Genomic DNA, 20,972 nt, shown 5'->3' with positions numbered 1-20,972 from the left:
GCAGTAGTGTGTGACCTACATGTGTCAGCTCTCTCAGCGGCTGCATAGAAGGATAAAAGGGTGAGAAAGGCGAGTCACAGGAGTATCAGGTGTAAATGGTGGAGTAGATGTTTCCCCTCGAAACTTTTGGTTTGAGGCCAAATATTGAGATCTGAACCCGCCATTTAAAGCGCCACGAGGAGGACAACACTGTTGAGTCTGCGTGAAAAGTTAAAAGTTGAATATTCTCCACATTTTCCCTTCAATCCTCAAAGCTCACTTGGCCTGGTGCCAAAAACCCACATTTTCGCTTGACTGAGCTTACTTGCTGCAGTGAGTGTAAAGTGCTTCGAGTTCCTCAGAGGACGACGTGAGGACTTTTGTCTGTGGACGAATCCTGAAGTCTCAGTCATGAAATATCTTGGGCAGGATACAGTTTTTGCTGTTAATTTATCAAAATGCCTATGACATGGTTTACACTCAATAGAACCTGAATTATTCATGAAATTATTTATTTGAAATAATAATGACTTCAATATCTTACTGGTAGTGTCGGAGTGTGCTGCACATTCATCTTTATAAAATTAGAATGATTTACTTTTGTAATTACTGTATTTAGTCCAATAAAACTAAACTCCTGCTTCTGTATTTTATTTCCCTTGAAATTACATAATGCGATTGTGAAGTTAAAACATGTGGACTCGGTTTAATTTCTAACGAAGAAAGGCCGCAGCACAAGGTTCACGGCACATGGCACTTGCACAAATATGCTCTTACATTGCTCATCATTTAAAAAATCAATGCATCACATTGTGATTAAAGAAAGTAAATACACAATGAGGGACATTTATCACTAAGCACATTTGATTTTGTGGAGCAAAACGTAAGCAGTAAAGTTCTTATGCTTTATTATTAATGTATAATGTATTTGTAAAGCTTTAAGTGACCCCTTGATGGGTGAGAACATGTATCTATATTCCTGTTCAGGTCCTTCAGATGTTGGGTTACAGATGCTCAACGATGCCCAGCTCGTGAGTCCTGGACAAAAGACACTTTAAACAGGTCAATACAGCACACAAGGCCAGATATAGATTTTATTGGGGCATTGACAACATGCTGATGACACATCGGTCAAAGTTCATGCCTGTTGGGATTAGAACGTTAGAATTCCCCATTTAAATTGTGAGGTGACAGACAAATTATATATATATATATATATATACACACATATATACACACACACATATATATATACACACACACACACACATATATATATAAATTATTTTAATGAAATTTGATTATTTAAATAACGCGATTAATTAATTCTTTTAACACAAATTTTCACATTAAAGTGTTTTCCTTCTTTTGTTTTTCAAAGGAAGCTACTACTCCTACATATACAGTGAGATTGTATAAAACGTAGAACGTAAATGATAAGTTGATTCTTCAGTCAGAAAAAATTCAGATAAAAAGAAAAAAAAAATTGGTTCATTTTATACAGAAAATTTGAATAAAAAAAACAGCAAGAAAGCAGGGCCTTGGTAACTGACTGACATTTGTGGCCTCGTCTCTGGGGGCTGGAGGCTGACATTTTACAAAATTTCACAAACAAAAGTCTTTTGCATGTGACACATACCTACATTACACAAACAACATAGAACATCAAACTCAGCACAATCATCTCTTACATTCTCTCTCCTCTGAACTTCAGGTTGGTTCTCTGACTCTCTGCTCTGGTTGAGAGCCCTGTGGAGGTTGTTGATGGTCATTGATTGATTTACTGAGTGTTTTTTGGACAAACGTTGAAGTATTGACAGGATTGACAAATGACAAATGAGAGTGAAGATGTGACGAGTTCTTTTTTCGTCGCGCGCACCCCGTCTTCTCACTGTCATTGAACGTACGCGTGAATATGAAAGAAGGTTATTTTTATTTATTCGTGTATTTATTTATTTTATTTATTTATGTTAAAAATGTTAAAATAAAAAATCAAAAAAAATGAGTGGGATGATTGTTTATTTTTTGGGAGATTGTGATTTTGATTTTGATGAGATGATTAGATTTTGGGATCGATCCAAGGTCAAAAAGGTCACAGGTCGGGTCAAAAATAATCGAAGCAAAGAAAAAAAGTATTGAACGGATGATTGTGAATTTTGATGGGATATTTTATTAGATTTTTGATTGATTAGATTAATCAGGAAGGATCAAAAGGTCAAAAGTTTTTTACCATAGCACTTTTTATTTTTTATCCAATTGCACAATTTCAATCCAAAAATGATATGCCAAAAATGCAATTCATGATATGCCAAAACCATGATCTTGTGATATTATGCGGTCAGATTCTGTGCCCACTGTGTGAGTTCTTGGGGGAAGGAGGGGAGGAGGGAGAGGAAGGACGGAGGAGACGAATTGAAAACTGATTATAGCTCCTTCTCTTTATTTTCGGAGATTTAATAATTTTGGAAACAGTGTCAACAGTGTCAAAAAGCAAACAGCGGTTTGACACTGAAAAAATGTAAAAACAAAACACCGAAAAAAGTGTCAAGTGCAATTGAGCAGGCCCTGAACCCCTCCCCGGCAGCTCAGCACTGCACCTGCACTGCACTGCTCCTTAAGGATGGGTTAAATGCAGAGAACTTCCTTCCTTGTGGATTAATATATTTTTTTTTTTAAAAAGTAAAAGTAAAAAAAAATATTTTTTTGTAGATTAACGCCAAAAAATTAATTAGTAGATTAACGCGTTAACGCTGACAGCCCTAATATATATACACACATACATATATATATATACACACATATATATATACACACATACACACATATACTTTTGATCAACATGGCCAGTTTTAAGATTTTTAAAAACATTCCATGCGTGTCCCTGGCAGTCTAAACACACGTGGTTCAGATGGAAATGCACACGCTTGGGGCAGAGTTTGTTTCTTATTTCACGGACGTTTAAAAGTGCCTTTCAACGTTGTGCCAGTTCAGTAACGCAAATTTATGTGACACACAGATTACGTTGCGCTAGTTTTAAAGCATCACAACTCGGTGAGAAGGAAAAACTAGTAAAAATAACAGCGTTCACTCCTCAGTCATTCCTGTGTCAGACACGTGAGCTCGTGATGTGAATGCAGCCATTAAGTCGTTTAGTTCTGGGCTCGAGCTCGATGTGTTAACAGTGCATCAGACTTCCCACTCAGTCGACAGCCTGCGGTGCTGCCCTCCAAATGGTCCAACTATTTCTGCTATGCTGGGACAGTTTTGGGTCACAGATCAAAATTAACTAGAGCGGCATTACAACTTATCAAATGGTTTATTAACAAGGTATTATACAACTTTCCAACAATCCTATACAACCCAGCATGCCTAACTACATCTTTAATGAGGGCGTTTTAAAACAAGTCTCCAAGTTATGTTGGACAATTACTACATTAGAGAGAGGCACTTGGGGAAAAGCTCATTATGTAGGCAGGAAGGAACTCTGGCTGAAGGAGAAGAGGCTTGGCTGGATGCAGGAGTGAGGCTTGTTGGGCCAGTTGTCTGATAAAGTGGTTCCCTCTGCTGGCGAGTGTGTAACGCACAGTGCTGACCAATCACAATCCTCGATTTCAGAACCCCAACAGATCTCCTTTTCTTGAGCAATGTAAATACGATCACTCATCACGAGTAAGAGATTTGCAATACATAAATTGAGAGAAATCACACCCAACACATGATTAGATCCGTCTTTGTTTTTATTGGAATGCTTTACCTCAATAACATGACAACGAGCCAAAACAGTGCAAATGCTGTATCGCACCAAACACACACTCCCACAATCTGAACCCCCCTTCAAGCATCACTTCCTCAAGCTTCACACCTCTTATATATAGCCGGGGTCACACACACACACACACACACACACCTTAAGACAGCAGGAGCGTCAGAGGATGTCGACGATCCAGAGACTCTCAGCCGCGATTTGAACAGAAGAAATAACTAAGCTACAGTAGAAGCTCACAAACAAATTTTTTTTTTTTTAACATGACCCGTGTTTGCTTTTTAGCATTTAGCGTGACAATATTCAGTCGAAGCGTCATTAGTAGCTTAACCGTGTGGCTACTTTTTACTCCAAAATATATCCAGTAACTCCACCACATGAAAATGCCAGGGCCCAGGCAGGGTGAGAGTCAACAACAACAACAACAACAACAAACACGGAGAGATAAAAGAGGGGAGAAACAGAATAAAGATGTGCTTTTAAGATAAAATACTGTATATTTATGTATTTAGGAGGGAGAGGGAGGAGTAACTTGTGGTCAGCAAAATGAGATGAAAGGAGTGCTGGAGCTGAAGTCTCTACTGTTTTGTCTTTATAGGTTGTGAAAAAATAAAATCAAGTGCTTTACTAGAAGTGTATCATGACTGAAAAACAGTGTACACACACGGTCCTTGACATATTTGTTTCTATTCAAGATATCCAGTTAACAGTCAACAAGTTGTTCGGAGCAACACTTTCAAAGCTGGCAGGTCTTAGTTTGACAAAACTAAACGTATGAATAGTCACAGTAAATAGATCTGCACACAAATAGTGAAATGTAATTCTACAAGTAAAATGTAAATACACTAGCCGGGTGGGAGCGACAGGGTGGGGAGTGTTTGTCTCACATCACTGACGACTATGAATGAATACGTGATTTTGACTTCATGTTTTGAAAAGCATGCAGTCTATAACATCAAGTTTCAGGTGCACATTTAGTTCAGTGATGCTTTTAGGTGACACAAGGATGAAGCAGTGAGTGTACTTTGTGGGAAAGTAGTTAACTCTCCAGATATACATTGATCTGATTTATGTCGATTAGCCATTTAAAAAGACAACCAATTAGTTCGAAAGTGAACATTTAGAAGTATAAGTGCTCCTGGTTTTGCAGTGTATATGAAATAGCACGCACAAACGACTGGACAAACAAAACTATCAGAATACATTTGTGTAATTATTTTACATGACGTTTGCCTCATTGAGAGCTGTTTTTGTTGTTGTTAAATACTGCTCACTACAATACATCTCAGCAGTACCACTGACTGGGTTGGGAACCACTGCTCAATGTTAGATAATGTTCTGCCTACTGCGAGTATGCCGTGCACTGGACTTCTAAAGTGTTAATAGAGAAGCTGCACAGCTAACGGCTTTGCTGATATCAAACAAAACACGGGGGAGGAAATACGATTGTTTTTCTATTTCTATCATATTTCCTCTGCACTGATGACTGAGGTAAACAGTCATTTTATCCACAGGCCATTTTATATCCGTTTGTTATTCAGAGAAGTCTGACTTTGTAAATCATCTCGCAATAGAAGTTACTACTGCAGTCACAGTGTCTACATCTGTAGTGAGGTCTCTCCCCCTCTTCAGCACCCTCCGCCCATGAATGTGATCCCACTCCTCTCCTGGGCCCACTCACATTGGGGTGTCTCACCCTCACGAGTGAGCCATTCCTCCTCCAGACAGCAGGGACATGTCTCACCCCGCCTCCCATAGCAGCGGGTGAGACACGTCTCTGGATAGACGTGCCGCTCGGCCCTCAAACCGGCGGCGCGCGCTTGTCCTCTGGCGCCTCGTTGAGTATCTGCAGCAACAGGTCGCTGAGGGCCTTCGCCATGGTGCGGTAGCCTGTCGACGTCAGGTGGAGGAAGTCAAACATGTCCTGCGAGTGGATGGCTCCGTCGGAGTGAACGAACCCCCCGCTCACATCCAGGAGCAGAGCTTGGCCCAGGCGGGGCAGCCAGGAGCGCAGGAAGTCGTTCACCGCCGCGTTCTTCTGCCTCAGTGGGTTGGGTTGCTCCCCTCGAGGCAACAAACCCTGAGGGACACAGAAATAGTTCTGACTCGTGTATATAAATGAATGTGTTGAGAGTAAGACCGTGACATTTTTTTATTTAAGGCAGATGTTTTTCTTTTAACCCTTGTGTCGCCTTCGGGTCAATATGACCCGATTCAATGTTTAACCCTCCTGTTACCTTTATATTTACTAACATATTTTACCCTTGAGGTCAATATGACCCCAGCTATTAAAATCTCCAGAAAATTATTAGAATTAATATTGTTTTCCAAGTTTAAGTGTGAGGTACTTTATGTTTGTTTGTTGACTCCCGAAAGAACACCGACATTAAACATTGAATCGGGTCAAATTGACCCGAAGGCGACAGGAGGGTTAAATATTGAATCGGGTCAAAATGACCCGAAGGCAACACAAGGGTTAAAAAAGGTTAAGAAAGCATAAATTTGACTCTAAAACGTGAGCATTTCCCATTGAAAGCCAGAGGCAAGGACAACCTGCAAGGCCCGCTGGGTCACCTGATGCATACAATTACATTTTAACATGTAGTACGCATCTTTGCATTTTTTTATTCATGTCCATTAGTCTTTAAGTATAGCCTCAAAAGGTATGCCACTCTATTTCACTGCACAACTATGAATAATTACCCAGATAGAACGACAGTATGTTTTACCTTCTATTCTTATTTGACAGGTATTTACATATTCCTTAAACAGAACAGAAATAACACAAAGCTGGCAACGTGTGAGGATCACCAACATAAACTGGGTTTTTACATTAACTTTGGTTATTTTGTATATATCATGCGATGTTTATCATATTTAAAAAAGGTACTTGACCAATCTTTGCATGCCAGTGTTTCACATCAACATACTAAAAACAAACCAGTTGATACAAGGGACAAGACAACTTGCAACTTACCATCACAACTACCTTTGCATTGGGGAGGCGGGAGGTAAGCAGCTGGGCAATAGCAAGAATTCCTCCTGCAACCTGCTCTGCTGTGTGTTTGTAATTGTTGGTTCCCACCCACAACACCACCACCTGGACAAGACCACAGACGGACGCTCTGTTCACTTTCACCGAACTCCTTTTAATCTCCAGGTGTGATCAAGCATGATACATATTTGACAGGATGAGTTATCATGGATTGATATCTAGGTGATGGGTGAGCAATGCAAGCTGTTTCCAAAGTCAATATCATTAGCACGGACGTTAAGCACAGTTAGCAACAGACTGTCGCTGCTGCAAAGCTTTCCAAATGCACACTGCAACTAAACAACAAGGCTGCCGGGGTCATTGAAAGCTGTCCTGCGACTAACAACATCAGGAGGTCAGGGACACCTACATGCAGTACTTTTGCAAGAGGTACAAACAATTCTGTCTGTTCAGTTTGTGTCAGAGAGAGAAAAAGTAAACAAATAAAAACAATATGTGGAATAGTTTTGCCCTAAACTGTCTTTCTCTTTAGATCTTAGTCAGCTCAGCTCACCTTGGGATGGATGTTTTGCAGCTCTCCATTCTGTAGCCTCCACAGCACATTACAGGTGGTGTCTCCTCCGATGCCAAAGTTGAGCGCATGAAGAGGGGAGAACACTTCCCTCCAGACCTGTGGAAAGGAAACGAGGACTGTGTACTTCATATGAAATGTTCTGATATTGGTGACTGATAACTTCTAGATGCTAAGCATGTCGATCAGCACATTACAACAACATATGTACCAATATAAGAAAAGTATTGAAGCAACAAAAACATATGTCTATTTATTTACACTATGTATCTTGAGTATTGTGTAATATTCTTGCAATTTAGAAAAAAACTAAAAAGATCACAAGCCATGTGAGAATTTAGATGAATATGTTTGGATATTAATATGTTGTTGTCTTACCTCATACTGCTGCATTAGTTGTATCATAGAATCTCCCACAAAAAGCACTTCTGGTTCAGCATCCTTGCACTCCTGCACGAACCTGGTGTGCTGTAAAAAACAAAAACAAAAAAACATGGCCTTGTTACAACATAGCTTGTTTTAGAGTTAAAACCCTTGTGTTATGAGTTTTCTAAATCTTAGGAAAAAATACATGTAAGACTTTAGAGTCAGAAAAAAACGTGCAAGCTCATTACAGAACAAGACACGTCTGGTGCCCATCTGACAGAGAGCTTGAAGTAAAGTAGACGGTCTCAGTTCTATTCGCTTTGGAGGATTCACCTTGCACGGACCTATCAGTGGTGCTTTAAAAGAAATATATGTCTTGGTTATAGATTCATGATTCACTTGGAACTAAATGTGATAACATGCTTTTTGCCTACACTCAAACACACATACCTGTGACATCCACCGGTCATCTCCTTGGACATCCTCTACTGGCTGAGCCACTGCAGCTGGGTTCATACCATCACCACTCATCCTACAGGAGACACCACCTCTCATGAATACACAAAACAGCTATACAGCTACATAGACACATTAGACATTACATGTCGCTTATTGTGAAACGATGACAGGTTTGAATATTGTTTTAGTTTGGTGCTACGGTGAAAAGAGGAACGCCTCAGGACCAGCTAGCAGAAACTATCCACGTGATGCAGCAGCAGACAGACTGGCCCAATAATACGGATAAAGGCTACTTTCGCTTTCAACGCGGGTGCTTATGGATCACAAAGCAGATTGCATTAATCCCGATATGTGACTGTTTGTCTGACGTTAGCTTGTTAGCTAGCTAGCCTGCTAAACACTGGAGGCTGTTATGGCTGCATCTCGCGTCAATACGTCACATTTAGCACGCCCTTCGTTCATATGAAAATGTACAGAAAGTATTGTCTTCTTAATTTACAAGGGAAACTACCTGGCAGGGTGTCGGCCGTCTCTTCGTGGCTCCCACGGCTTCGGAGTTACTCTTTTGCCCCAACTTCACGTAACGTTAGTTGAGGCTGGTGATGCTCGCTAGCAACCGCTGGCCGACTCTAGCTCGGCGAGACAACAAAAGGTGTGTCAAGAAGGCAAACTGCAGAGCGTCTGTTATGGGGAGAGAGCCGAAGTGACGCCATTAGCAATAACACCGTTGGAGGGCACTGCAGTCAGTTGAGCCACAAATGGGCGGGTGTTTTTACCCTGAGATTTGTCTGTCGGGCAGCCATTCCTTTATGGCTGCGTATATACGAAACTTGCATTAATAACGACCATAACTAAACCCCTGCTTAATCATCTGTACCATACACCCACATTGTGGCTACCTTGTGTAATGTGTGGAGGTTGTTCAGACTGACAGCTTCTCGGTGCTATTTCCTGAAAGATAATCCACAGGGCAACACAAACAATTATATTGCTGGTCCCTCAAGGAATCATGGGTGGGTCAGTGGTTTGAAAGTGCGACGAATAATATTACAGTCTAAAACATTTTAATTTGGATTTTGAGAAACGTGAAGTGGGTGTCAGACACCAGCGATGCTGGAAACACGTCTTAGTGGTCGGGCACTCTTTGGTTTGGACTACGGACAGCTCTGCCGATATCTCTAATGTATGACTGTGAACGTTCACTCCTATCCAGTCTATGGGCCCATCTTAATTCACCCATCATGTCTATCTCAGCCCGCCATGGCAGCTGACCGCAATGCATCTTGGTCATTTTAGGTCATACGCTGCATTCCGGTACTGAAGGAAAACAAACCTTTTACATCCCTATGGTACATCCATATAGGAAACACAGGAAGTACCGATCTAAACTATTGGGAATGTTGACAGATGCAGGGAATGATTTTAATATACATATAATTTGTACAGAATTATGTAATATGATACAATATTATAATTGTTATAATTTATACCTAAATATAAGGATTGTCTGATCATCATTTGTTCAGTGCAAGTGCATGATTTGTTAATCTCAGCATATTTACAGAAGATGATTATAACTGCAAGCCCTAAAAGTCCAGTGCAGTACAAAGTGTAATGCCCTCCTTGGCCTAATGCCACTGCGCCCATCAGGATCTACAAAACACATGTTCAGCACCAATATATTTAATTCCCTGTGAAGAGTTTTTACAATGACTTAACTTACAATCAAGTGACTTTTAGGCATCATGTTTATTTCCATCTATCAGAGAATTATGCTTCTTGATGCCTTGTGAGTTACAACCTACATCTTTGCAAAATGCAATAACAAATACACATTGATATTATACAGACATTGAAACTGGACTGCATAAAAACAAGAAGCACATACATTTTAATATGTTGTACGAAGGATATAGCTGCACGAAAAAATAGAATTTGAATATGTAGCCCAATCTGTGTTTGAGGTCTTTTTAGGTTTTGGCATATGGCAGATCCTGGTACCATAACATTTAAGCATGCTGTCAGTTGTGTCAGTTTGGCACAGTTAGTGACAGACCGCTTACAGCTGTAAATGCAGAAATGTTATGTTATACATGGGTTTGCAAATTTAAAAAAAAAATGTACCCAGGCTGAGTGACCTAGGTGTTATTTGACCCTCAGAACTCTCCACACTCACACAATCATTAACCAGGTATGAAAGGAGGTGACTGACCAACATTCAGGCAACATAAGATGTCCCTGGTGGTGTTGCTTTATTTGAAAACAAATGTGGATATGTGGCTGTACAACTGTAGACCAAGGATAACAAGCAACACAAGGAATCTGGGTCTCCTTGTGCCATTTTCTATGTGTTCCTTAAGCACATGAGTTCCCAAAAATGTCAAAGACAAGTTAGTACTTGTTGTAGATTTGAGAACACCAGATGCCTTTCAAAGTTATTTGGCCTCAACACGTTTTCTTGGTTGGATACTTATAATTATAATGAATTGCTTCAAATCAAAGTTAAAATTGGGCCAACTCATCAAAGGGCGGTAAGGAATGTTCATCCCCGCTGTGTGTATAAACCTACATGTTAATCCAGTTTTTGGGTTCCTCTAGAGGTGCAACAAATCAGTGTGGTTCAGATTTACACTGCGGGTGAGGTGGGTGGAAGCAGTCAGTTTACCGGGATGTTTTGTGATGATGCTCGACAGATAGTTTTATTGTTATTTATCTTTCAAATCTTCAGTAAACAGTGCAAGTGTGACTGGATTGTGTGTGTGTGTGTGTGTGTGTGGCTGTGATCTGTTGCAGTTTGTATTTCTTTATATCTCTGCTTTTTATTCTTGCTCCATCTTAGGGTCACCAAATGTAGTTGACTCTTCAGACCGCAATTTAAGCGAGCTGGGAGAGTCTGCTTGAAGTTGCCAATCTCATTAATAAATGGAAGTTATATGACTTGGCTGAAGTCTGAAATCATATTAGAAACAATTAGGTGAATTTACCACAAAGGTCTTTACGATGCAATACTTTTTGTAGAACAAAGTGCTTGAATTAAAGTCCCACCCACACAAACATGGGTTTTGCTTAGTGTTCCCCTACTTGGGCATTGAAGCTCCCTGGTGCAGAATAGTGGATTTCTTTCATACTATGAGGCAGTTTTCACGTCTATCTGCTGCGGAAAGTGCATCATCTCTGAGTTTAATCACAATGACTTTCCAAACCAATCATGGTTCAACATGCAACTTGTTTCCACATGGTGATGTTGAAACCTTCAGTGCACATGCACTGAAGAGGAGTAGGAGACACATACACTGAAGTGGAGTAGGAGACATTTTTTCTAGCAGATCAACTTTTTGTATATTTTTATATTTATAAATTCAACTAGGAAAATTAAACACTTTCTATTATCCATATCATACTAAAGTTGTTGTTCCAACACATTTGTATCTGTCTGGAACCTGTCTAAGTACATCATTGTGCATTTTAGAGACATGTCATAGTAACACAATTAAGCTTTCAGACATCACTGTAGGGCAAACACATGTCAGTAACTCTTGGTGTTTCTTAGAGTAGCATTGGCCAATCAAGTTAAGGAATTCAGAGTCGGCTATTTGTCTTTTCCTCAGAGGCATTCAGAGTGAAATCAGCGGACTCAGTTTTTTGGGTGCAACGGACAGTTTTACATAACAGCACTTGAATATAACGCTGTGCGTGGCTTGTTTTGTGATGCGACACTGTGGCCGCAAGATGGTACCAGTCAGCAGGAACATTAACTCAACAATTAAAGATTAGCCGGAGCCCCGGTGTGTTATCAATTCCAAGTTATTAACCCAAGGCCGAGCGCTTTTAAACCCACACCTTGAATTTCCGTGGGGCGCTGACAGCAGCACAGGGTTGAGTGACAGGTTGCGAAGGTAGGCAGGCTAACAGGTTGTGCAAGAGGTGAGGGAGTAAACACCGCCCATCAGGTGTGTGTGCGCGCGCGGAGTGACTCACGTCTCCAGCAGATAGTTTCTCCCTACAGTCTCATTAAACCCCGACAGTCTGCGGCGACATTCGCGTTCATGAAGGCTCTTTGACGGAGGAATTAATCCGCCGGAGTCGAGGCAGTATCAATGTTTTATCCCATGTATCGGATATGGCCTCTGCTTCTTCTGGGAGGATTCGTGGGGCCAGGTGAGTTGGAACAACTTCCTGGAGAGACTCGTATCAAGTAGCTCAGGTTGAAGGCCTCCTGCCATGTCGCCTCAAGCTAAACGAGCTAGTGTGTGAGCTAGTGAGAGATGGTTTGGGGGTGCTGGTAATTATGAACCAGCACTGCTCACTTCAGGTCCCCAAGAAGCAAAACTAATGACAGAAAACTTGTTTAGTTCCAGTTGTCCCAGGCAGAGTTTAAACTTGAAGACTACTTTTACTCATGTGTATTGACTATAACCTACTGGTAACAAAAGACAGACTGACAGAGTGTCATTGTTATATATTATTGATATGTAACTTACAAGTATTTGTTCACAAATACAACATGTATATGTGTGTGTGTGTGTGTGTGTGTGTGTGTGTGTATGCGTACGTGTGTTTGTGTGTGTGTTATACCTTTATACCAGTGTGTTACAATTCCATGTAATTGTATGTATTTTATTCACAATATAGCATCAAATTCTAATAATTGAATATTCACTGACAGCAGTAGTCTTATGTTTGAGTAAAGACTGCTGTACTCTGTTGGGATCCAGCTTTGAGGCAGAGCAAAATGATTAAATAATAGGATTTTTCTCTCTTTAAATAAAGGGATGGATAGGTTCAACAAATAGAGTGTTGTGTTAGTCACATGTACTCTGCAAACTATATTGTAAAAGTACTATAATAAACACCTCTGTATATTTTGGACACTGGACCACTAGTCTGAGAGGAGACATCTTATCAAAGCAACATTTACCAAATTTGTAACATTTACCGGTGCAGGAAAAAACTATGTTTTTTTCACTGGGTGTTTTGTCTATAAAAAAAAGATATAACGGTTAAAGCCAGTCAGTTGTAGAACATCTAGCATGAGAACGTTCCTTTGGATATCTGGACATAGTTCCATTCTGTCTGATAAGCCCTCGTATAGCGTCACAGTGGATAGATAACGTGGAGAAGGCTTTGTCACACAACAAATCATCCTGTTCCCAGGCGCTTTCCAATGAGGAAGATACGTGGAAGACTCCACTATAACTTCTATCAAGTAGCACAGACTTGTTTTTGTTGGCAGCGTTCACATTCAAAGCCTTGAAAAGCTTTTCATAAGCAATTGCTGCGAAACTTCATATAACATTGTTGGGCAAAAGCAGCAGTAAATAATACAAATAACGAGTGCTAAATATATTTTACACATTCCCACTTTTAGTTTTGATTCTGCTCATCCATCTCAGTTCCTTTCTGATGAGATTGTTGGCTGTTTAACAAGTTCATGCATGTTTTCTTTGGTTTCAATTAAATGTAGCTGCTCAATCTAATAAATATGATTGTAAATTAATGAACTGAAAGAACATTTGCTTTGAGTTTAGCAAAACATCTGTTTGTCATTCAGGTGTCAAATTCAAGAATTAATTTCATGTGTGAAAGGCTTCCTGTAAGGATCTAACCACAAGTAATGGATGTGCTTGTACTTGCACTGACCTCTAACATGTTCACACGATCCACACCCCTCTGATGTAACTACGGGTTCCAAACAGATCTTGCCAGTCCAGGTTGAAATAAATGTCTTTCAAATGTAGCATTTGATCTTTGTCGCAGAGTTTAGTCAAATTCACATATAAAAAAATCAGTTTCCTTTATTTGATTTGGTCTATCCTGGCGTAAAGGCAGCTTCATAGGAGGACGTGATATATGTGGGATCCCTCTGTTATTCACCACTAAGACCCTAACCACCATGTCCCACTAAATACTTTCATCCTGTTAAAGGGTACCTGTAGTGCAAAACAATATGTAGCCAGATCAAAAGATAATGTGTTTCTAAAGGTTATTCATGCACTGACGGTCCAGTATTCAATAACAATACGTAGTTTAGGCTGTTCAAAGTCCTCAACTCCGACATGCGACATTGCACTGGAGCTTGAATATGTCGCGGGTGGTGTGACGTCAGATCGTTGATAGATCGACAGCCAGCCACAGCGGATGTGTTCAGATACCAATATAAACAACGTCGCAAACAAATGCTGAGAGATTGATAATATGGACGATGAAAGATTGTCTGATTCAGCAACTGGATACTTGTTTGAACCTTTAAAAGCAGACTATCCCATTTAGTGAATTGTGACAGCGATGATAGCGATGATTCTGATGAAGTTGATGCGGTCCAGATGCTTCACGGACGTTTGGTGCAGTTGTGGGAAATGTGCCACAGAAAACAGACATAGAGTGCATTTGTTGTAAAAGCACGAACTTATGTCCGATGATATAGCAGGGCTCTCAAGTTTTGAAGACAGGCAAGCGTGAGATTTCCATCAGCACCGATACAGCTGACTGTTGCTGCTACCGCACGAAATAAAAAGAGTTGTCGACGGGGGTGCTAGTGACTATTTCTACTCAACAATCGATATTGAGCACCCCTGCATTCAAGCATTAAATAGCCGAGAGGTTTTTCAGCGTGAGGAATTAGATGTGGCGTGAGATAAGACCGAAATGCGTGAGTCTCACGCTCAATGCGTGAGACTTGAGAGCCCTGATATAGTGTCATTAGACCTCATCTGCTTCACACAAAAGCGTGAGCTTGAGAGCTACATCGCACATAAGCCAGCGCTGGAGATGTCTTTCATTGATGCAATGTTCGCCGACATGTTCGGGGTGCTAGTGACTTTTAAACCGGTGTCGGGAGCTCCGCGCGCACGCAGACGGCGGGCAGAGGACTGTCAACGCAACACGAGAGACAGAAATGACGTGCTGCTGCTGTAATGTGGCGCTATAGAGAAAGTGACAGGGGCGGGCCAATTTTTTAATGTCATGCGATCTACGCGATCGACTGGCAGGTCGCATTGAGCACCCCTGATATAGATTGTGTAATTCTTGAGGCCACCGATCTATCCCAAGAAGCAACGCGTGTAGAAGTGGCTCCGGATTGGCTGAATTCCTTTCAACGACTCTACGTCATAGTTAGCTTTGAGCTGGAGTAAATAAATAGCAAAATGGCTGCGCCCACAGACTCGGAATGTTGACAAAGAAATGTAAATCCTCGGGCTATGCGTGACTTGTTGACAATAGCGGCGGGGTAAATATGATTTATTTGATGCGCCGAATGGATGTAGCACGTTGTTGTTTTGCACTACAGGTACCCTTTAAGTTTGATTTGATTTCATCTCTCTCTGTCCAGGATTACAGAACATTCCCGTCCTCTTCTTCTCTGTGGTTCACTAGAAGGAATGCTTTAATCCCCAGAAGGGGTCTGCAGGTCTGCTCATCACTGTGGCTGACAGTGTGATGCAGATTTAGTTCAAATATTTAGTTTCGCCAAATTGAACTTCCTGTAGCATGCTTTGTTTCAAGTCAGACAAGACGGAACATTGGGGACTTTAGGTCACTAATAAGACGTATTGTTCAACGGATGTTGAGTCACGCATGTCCAAACCTATTACTTTCAGATAACCTAAAGTTCCCTTTGTTTTTAAGGCATCTGCAAAGACGTGTGTACTTGCACACTCCTGTAATGATTGATCCATAGCAGGCTTAGCGATTACACAATGTGCTCCCTCGTTTGCTGTACTGAAGCACTGAAGTGCAGTTTAGAAAGTAGTGGCTTTACAATAGATTGTGGGCAGTTGTCATCACAATAAACTGACTCAGTTTATATTGTAGCCACCAAGAGTAAACACCAGACATTTGAGTTTTCCCTTTGCTCTCAACTGTCAAGGACGTTTCTGTGTTAAAGAAGCAGTGATAACTCTGCTTGGTGCAAACAGTCCTGCTCTTGTTTTCGTGGTTCAATGAAATGCAAATCCCAAACTGAGGAGTGGAATCGGAGACCTGGGCAGTTTAAACTATCACTTGTGTGGCATGAATGAGTCAGGCAATGGAGGTTTGCAAGGTTCCGGTAATGTTGATGTTTTTTTTTCTTCTCACTTGTGTGTCATTATTACAGGTGTGCGACATGTCAGCGGAATAGAAATTTACACGGCGAAAGAGGTGGAAGTAGTCAACGGGACGAATGTGAAACTGAAGTGCACCTTCACTACCACTCAGCCAGTGTCGACCAAGACCGTCACGGTGTCCTGGAATTTCAGGTCCATAAATTCCGCAACGGATGAGTCGGTGTGTAGAAAGATTTTTTTTATTAAAATGCTCTGAATGTTTTTTTATTTTTTATTTTAATTTAGTGATTAAATAAGTCCACTTGGTGGTTTTAAGAGGGGCCTTAAAAGTGTTGATTCTCACAGTTGGTTATTTTCTCATCTAATTATTGTAACAAAAGCCATTGAATATATTTGCACTCCTTAAACCCTCCTGTTACCTTCGGGTCAATTTGACCCCATTAAATGTTTAATGTCGGTGTTCTTTCTGGTCAATTTGACCCCAGGCTTATATGTGTCAAACATATAAGAAATATCAACTTTTTTATATTTAAAGGGCTATTTAGGTCGTCAACAAACAAACATAAAGTACCTCACACTTAAACTTGGAAAACAATATTAATTCTAATAATTTTCTGGAGGTTTTAATTGCTGGGGTCAAATTGACCCCAAGGGTAAAATATGTTAGTAAATATAAAGGTAACAGGAGGGTTAAACATTGAATGGGGTCAAATTGACCCGAAGGCAACAGGAGGGTTAACAGCTCTCGATGTACAATCTTAAATTTCTAATATATAAATAGATGGATGGATAGGTACTTTATTCACATGTGTTATTAGCATGCTCCTCCACACTAAGAAGAAATGGATTGCGCTGCACACCCCAAATATAGAATAGAAGAGCCAGTGGCTGGTCTGCTGCTAATGGTTACACATACATATAATACATTACTTTAAGTCTTGCTTTCATACAACATGATATGTGAATCTCCTGGGAGCCACTGCACAGAAAACAAGAGGTCACTGCCACTCCAAAAGCTTACTCTTGTAGATGCGAGGCAAGCATTAAAGCTAAAAGCCGACGTCTCCTCCGCAGCTGTGTTTTATAAGTAATGATGTATCATACTTGCTAATGTGTCCACTCTTTGCAATGCTGCTGTCTTGTGTGTGTTTGTGTCAGGTGTTTTACTACCAGGAGGCACCATACCCTCCAATGACCGGACGTTTCAAAGGCCACGCGGTGTGGTCGGGAGATATTATGAGACAGGACGTTTCCATCACGCTGCATGAGGTGCCTCCGACCTTCAATGGCACCTACAGCTGCCAGGTGCGCAACCCTCCAGATGTTCAGGGCAGCAATGCAGAGATCATCCTCAAAGTTGTCGACAAAGGTTAGATGGGCAGCGTTGCACGCTTGGAAGAAAAGTCTGTCACAGAATCACATTTACTGGAGCAAAAGAAAATTCTTTGAGAAAATTGTTCAGCTTTCATCTCATTTTTGCTATTCAGTCATGACTATCCAATGTTTTGGGGATGTATTTAGTACTTTATTTGTTCTGCTGTAGTACTCGAGCCTTTCCACAGGAAGGTCAGAGGTCAAGGTCTTCCCTGGCCGAGCAGTACAGTGTCTGGCTAAAGGGCACCTTGGCATATGGAAAGCATGCAGCAGTTCCCAACAGGAACCATTAAGATTTCACCCACACTTATCACTCATGTTGGTTCTTATTGCTTCCAGCTTCCTTCTCTGACATCGCCATCCTGGCAGCGGCAGTTGGAGGCGCATGTGGTGTAATCCTGATCCTCCTCGGTATCTTCGTGACGGTGAGGTATTGCAGGGGAAAGAACACGAGCACGGACATTGAGATGCACCCGCAGGAACGCGTGTGGAAGGACCCGACCGTGTGGTGAGGGCCAGAGAGCCAGAGCTCCTCTTCTTCTCGGGACTGGTGTGGAGTCTGATTGGCTTTTTGGGTCCGCTCTGCCGGACAAGACCAATGAAATGTTATGGTGGGGAGGCATCTTATTCTTCCATCTTTGCTCCTCCAATGGGAACCTCTCAGATTGTGTCCTTCAGTATTAGCTAGATGTACCACCCTTCCCATTTGTTCTTACGATAAATCTTTATACACTTTCATACGTTTTACCAAAAGTTGCCAGTGATTGTTGATCACTAACTTCATTTTATAAAGTTTTTTTTTTTTTTAACTGTTAAGTAAGAAATGTAAATATGGAGGGATTTACATGCTGTTCTTGGAGCCTGTTCATTGACCTTAATTCACTGCAGCAGTGCTGACTAATTGCTTTTTAAGCGTGATGTGTTCTAGAATTAAGCTTGAACTAAATCATCACATGAAGCATATAATTGATTTTATTCAGAAAAAGCACAAAGAGCATTTCATCCATGACACTGCTGCAGTGAATTATGACATAACCTCTCTATTGCCTGCTGTTGGCAACCCCTTCCCTTTCCTCTGTGAGCAGCAGCTGCAATAACAACTGCTGAGTCATAGCGTGTGCCACTTTAACTTGTGAATACAGGTGAACTGGTTTTGGTGGAGAAATATTCATGAACTGATGTTTTGGTCATCTTCGTCCATGGAAGGAAGCAGCACATCAATTCTCTGTGGTACTCTGGCTGGGTTCGTTTCAAAATACGGCTTCTGGGTATACACTTTACATATATTCACGAGTAGAATGCTTAATTGGATTGTGTATGTGCGTGTGTGCATATGTTTGTGTGTGTGTGATTGAATTTGTTTTGTGGGGATTAGGTCAGTTCCCCTGAAGAGGCCGCTCATCTGATGGTTAGGACAAAGAAAGATTCTGTAAGTTCAGATGATGAAGCGTCTGAACCCAGCAGTGGAGATGATGAAGAAGAGGACGGCCTGGAGGAGGATGATGACGACGACGATGATGATGACGACGACGACGATGATGACGACGACGGCGGCGGTGGTGGTGGTGATGGTGGTGGTGGTGGTGATGATTAAATGGACACACTCGATTAATTAGAATGGCCTTTCCCATTTTTTAAGTCGTCTTTTTGCTATTCACAGCCGGGATTTTGATATTTTGCTGACGTGTAATTTATAGTGCTTTTAGAGGACTTAGTTTTTTATGGTCACTGAATTACAGCGTGCATTTCTATACATGCCAGCAGTTTGCCTAGCAGCTCATGTCGCCTCCAGCTTCTAGCCTCAAGGAGGAGCGGGCTACTGAGAACTCGTGGTTCTGGTCTTGACCGTCTAACTCCGCACTTACAGATTTCTTTCATTTTCAAACTTGTAGTCTTCAGACCCAAGCGATGCTGACTCACGTGACATCATGTGAGGCAGTATCAGACTCGACACAAAAGGCTTCACAGAACCGTGTTTTAATATACATATGCAGTGTTTCTCCCCAACCCCTGTAAACAGACGTGTCTCATCCAATGGTGTTCCCCTTTCACGTCTGTGTTTTATGGATGTGTATTGATGGAGAGTCTGTTGTACATGACTGCTTTAACTTTGCTTCTTTGTGCTAATTTGAATGCAGCTGCTGCTGAAAAGCTATTGTTTTGAAATCAAATGAATGTTCATGTCAAATGGATGAACTAGATTTTGTTTTTTAAGAGAGGAGGCGGTTTAATTTGGCTCATTGCTACAAACACCCCATAATAGTGCAGGTAGTGTTTGTTCAAGACGTTGCCAGATGTTTCTCCCATTCATTTTGAAAAGAATCAGCCGAGAGCACACAAACCAAGCTTTTAGAAAGAAGTGTGTTTTTGCAGAGGGTTTTGAATGCTGCTGGAATAACAGAATAATCGTTGCCATCATTTAATATACCTTATGAGTGATCAACAAAGCACTGCGTTTACTACATTGACAACATTGCACAATAGATTTTGTATTTAGTTATTGTACATAGTGTCACGTAAGCAGGAATTCTTTAACTTTTTTAAAGTCCTGAAATGTTGTTTATATTTTTCTCTGTTGAACAACTCTTGAATAAAGACCCGTTTCTGAAATTATTAAATTGCTTAAGTTTTGATTAATATGTTCAGTGTGTGGAAACCAAACGCCTCTTAAGGAGAAGAAACTGGGTGAGTGAGTGTGAAATACCAACCAGCAGCCACTCCTGTTTGGGACAATGAGTTACAGTCTCACTTCCTGTGAAGCTGAGTTGCGCTCATAGTTTGATTAATTTGTGGATCGAAGAGTGCAAAATAGGACCTGGAAAAAAGATATATTTTGTCTAATAATCTCACCAGGACATTTTTGATTCTACTGAATACACATATACATAACTCATTGGAAAATGTGAGAGTGCTCCTGTTGATCAGAACAACAGCAGAGGCCTGAAGGACACATCACCCCCTGGTGGTACCATGGACTCTCTTACATTGTCCACAAGTGGTGTTTTAGTGAGTATTTATTTCTGTTTACTTAAACACAATCCAGACTTGTATATCCATTCTCTTAAACAAGCTCAAACTAAACTCAAGTGTGCAGTCAACGTAGAAGAGTTTTTGAAGTCCCGTTGGAGAGAGACTATCCTCAGATACGTGGGAACACAAACTTCTCCACAATGATTATTTTGCTCATTATACATTGTACTTATGAAAGGACCCCGTTGAACAGGTTCTGTCTCTGAATGGGTTAAGTGCTTGTTAACTGTTTCATTTCAAATCTCTTCCGGCCAATTCACTCGTTTTTTTAATGGAATTAATATGACAGAGACAGTTAATGATGGGTAAGAAATAATACACGTTGGGTCACAAGGAATGTAATGCTTTGTTAGCACTTTTTTTGGCATACTGTATCAACTGAACTGGAAT

The 20,972-nt window shown here is 40.9% G+C and overlaps 2 protein-coding genes across 2 annotated transcripts; one reads left to right on the top strand and one right to left on the bottom strand.

The window, feature by feature from the left end:
- Window positions 1-3,698: 3,698 nt before the first annotated feature.
- On the bottom strand, window positions 3,699-8,866 carry pafah1b2 (platelet-activating factor acetylhydrolase 1b, catalytic subunit 2). The gene is made up of 6 exons (XM_056407427.1): window positions 8,645-8,866; window positions 8,125-8,206; window positions 7,687-7,776; window positions 7,291-7,407; window positions 6,720-6,842; window positions 3,699-5,822 (listed from the first exon to the last, which is right to left on the bottom strand). Exons 2-6 carry the CDS (start codon window positions 8,203-8,205, stop codon window positions 5,544-5,546), a joined length of 690 nt encoding a protein of 229 aa, XP_056263402.1. The 5' UTR covers window position 8,206; window positions 8,645-8,866; the 3' UTR covers window positions 3,699-5,543.
- A 3,163-nt stretch (window positions 8,867-12,029) lies between these two features.
- On the top strand, window positions 12,030-20,170 carry mpzl2b (myelin protein zero-like 2b). The gene is made up of 5 exons (XM_056411752.1): window positions 12,030-12,291; window positions 16,229-16,398; window positions 17,337-17,547; window positions 17,892-18,060; window positions 18,933-20,170. The coding sequence occupies exons 1-5, from the start codon at window positions 12,231-12,233 to the stop codon at window positions 19,144-19,146; spliced, it is 825 nt and encodes a 274-aa protein (XP_056267727.1). The 5' UTR covers window positions 12,030-12,230; the 3' UTR covers window positions 19,147-20,170.
- The last annotated feature ends 802 nt before the right edge of the window (window positions 20,171-20,972 follow it).

The sequence above is a fragment of the Pseudoliparis swirei genome, chromosome 3 (genome assembly GCF_029220125.1).
Source record: "Pseudoliparis swirei isolate HS2019 ecotype Mariana Trench chromosome 3, NWPU_hadal_v1, whole genome shotgun sequence".
NCBI lineage: Eukaryota > Metazoa > Chordata > Actinopteri > Perciformes > Liparidae > Pseudoliparis > Pseudoliparis swirei.
The sequence above is the reverse complement of the archived record's forward strand: the minus strand, read 5'-3'. Positions and strand labels throughout refer to the sequence as shown.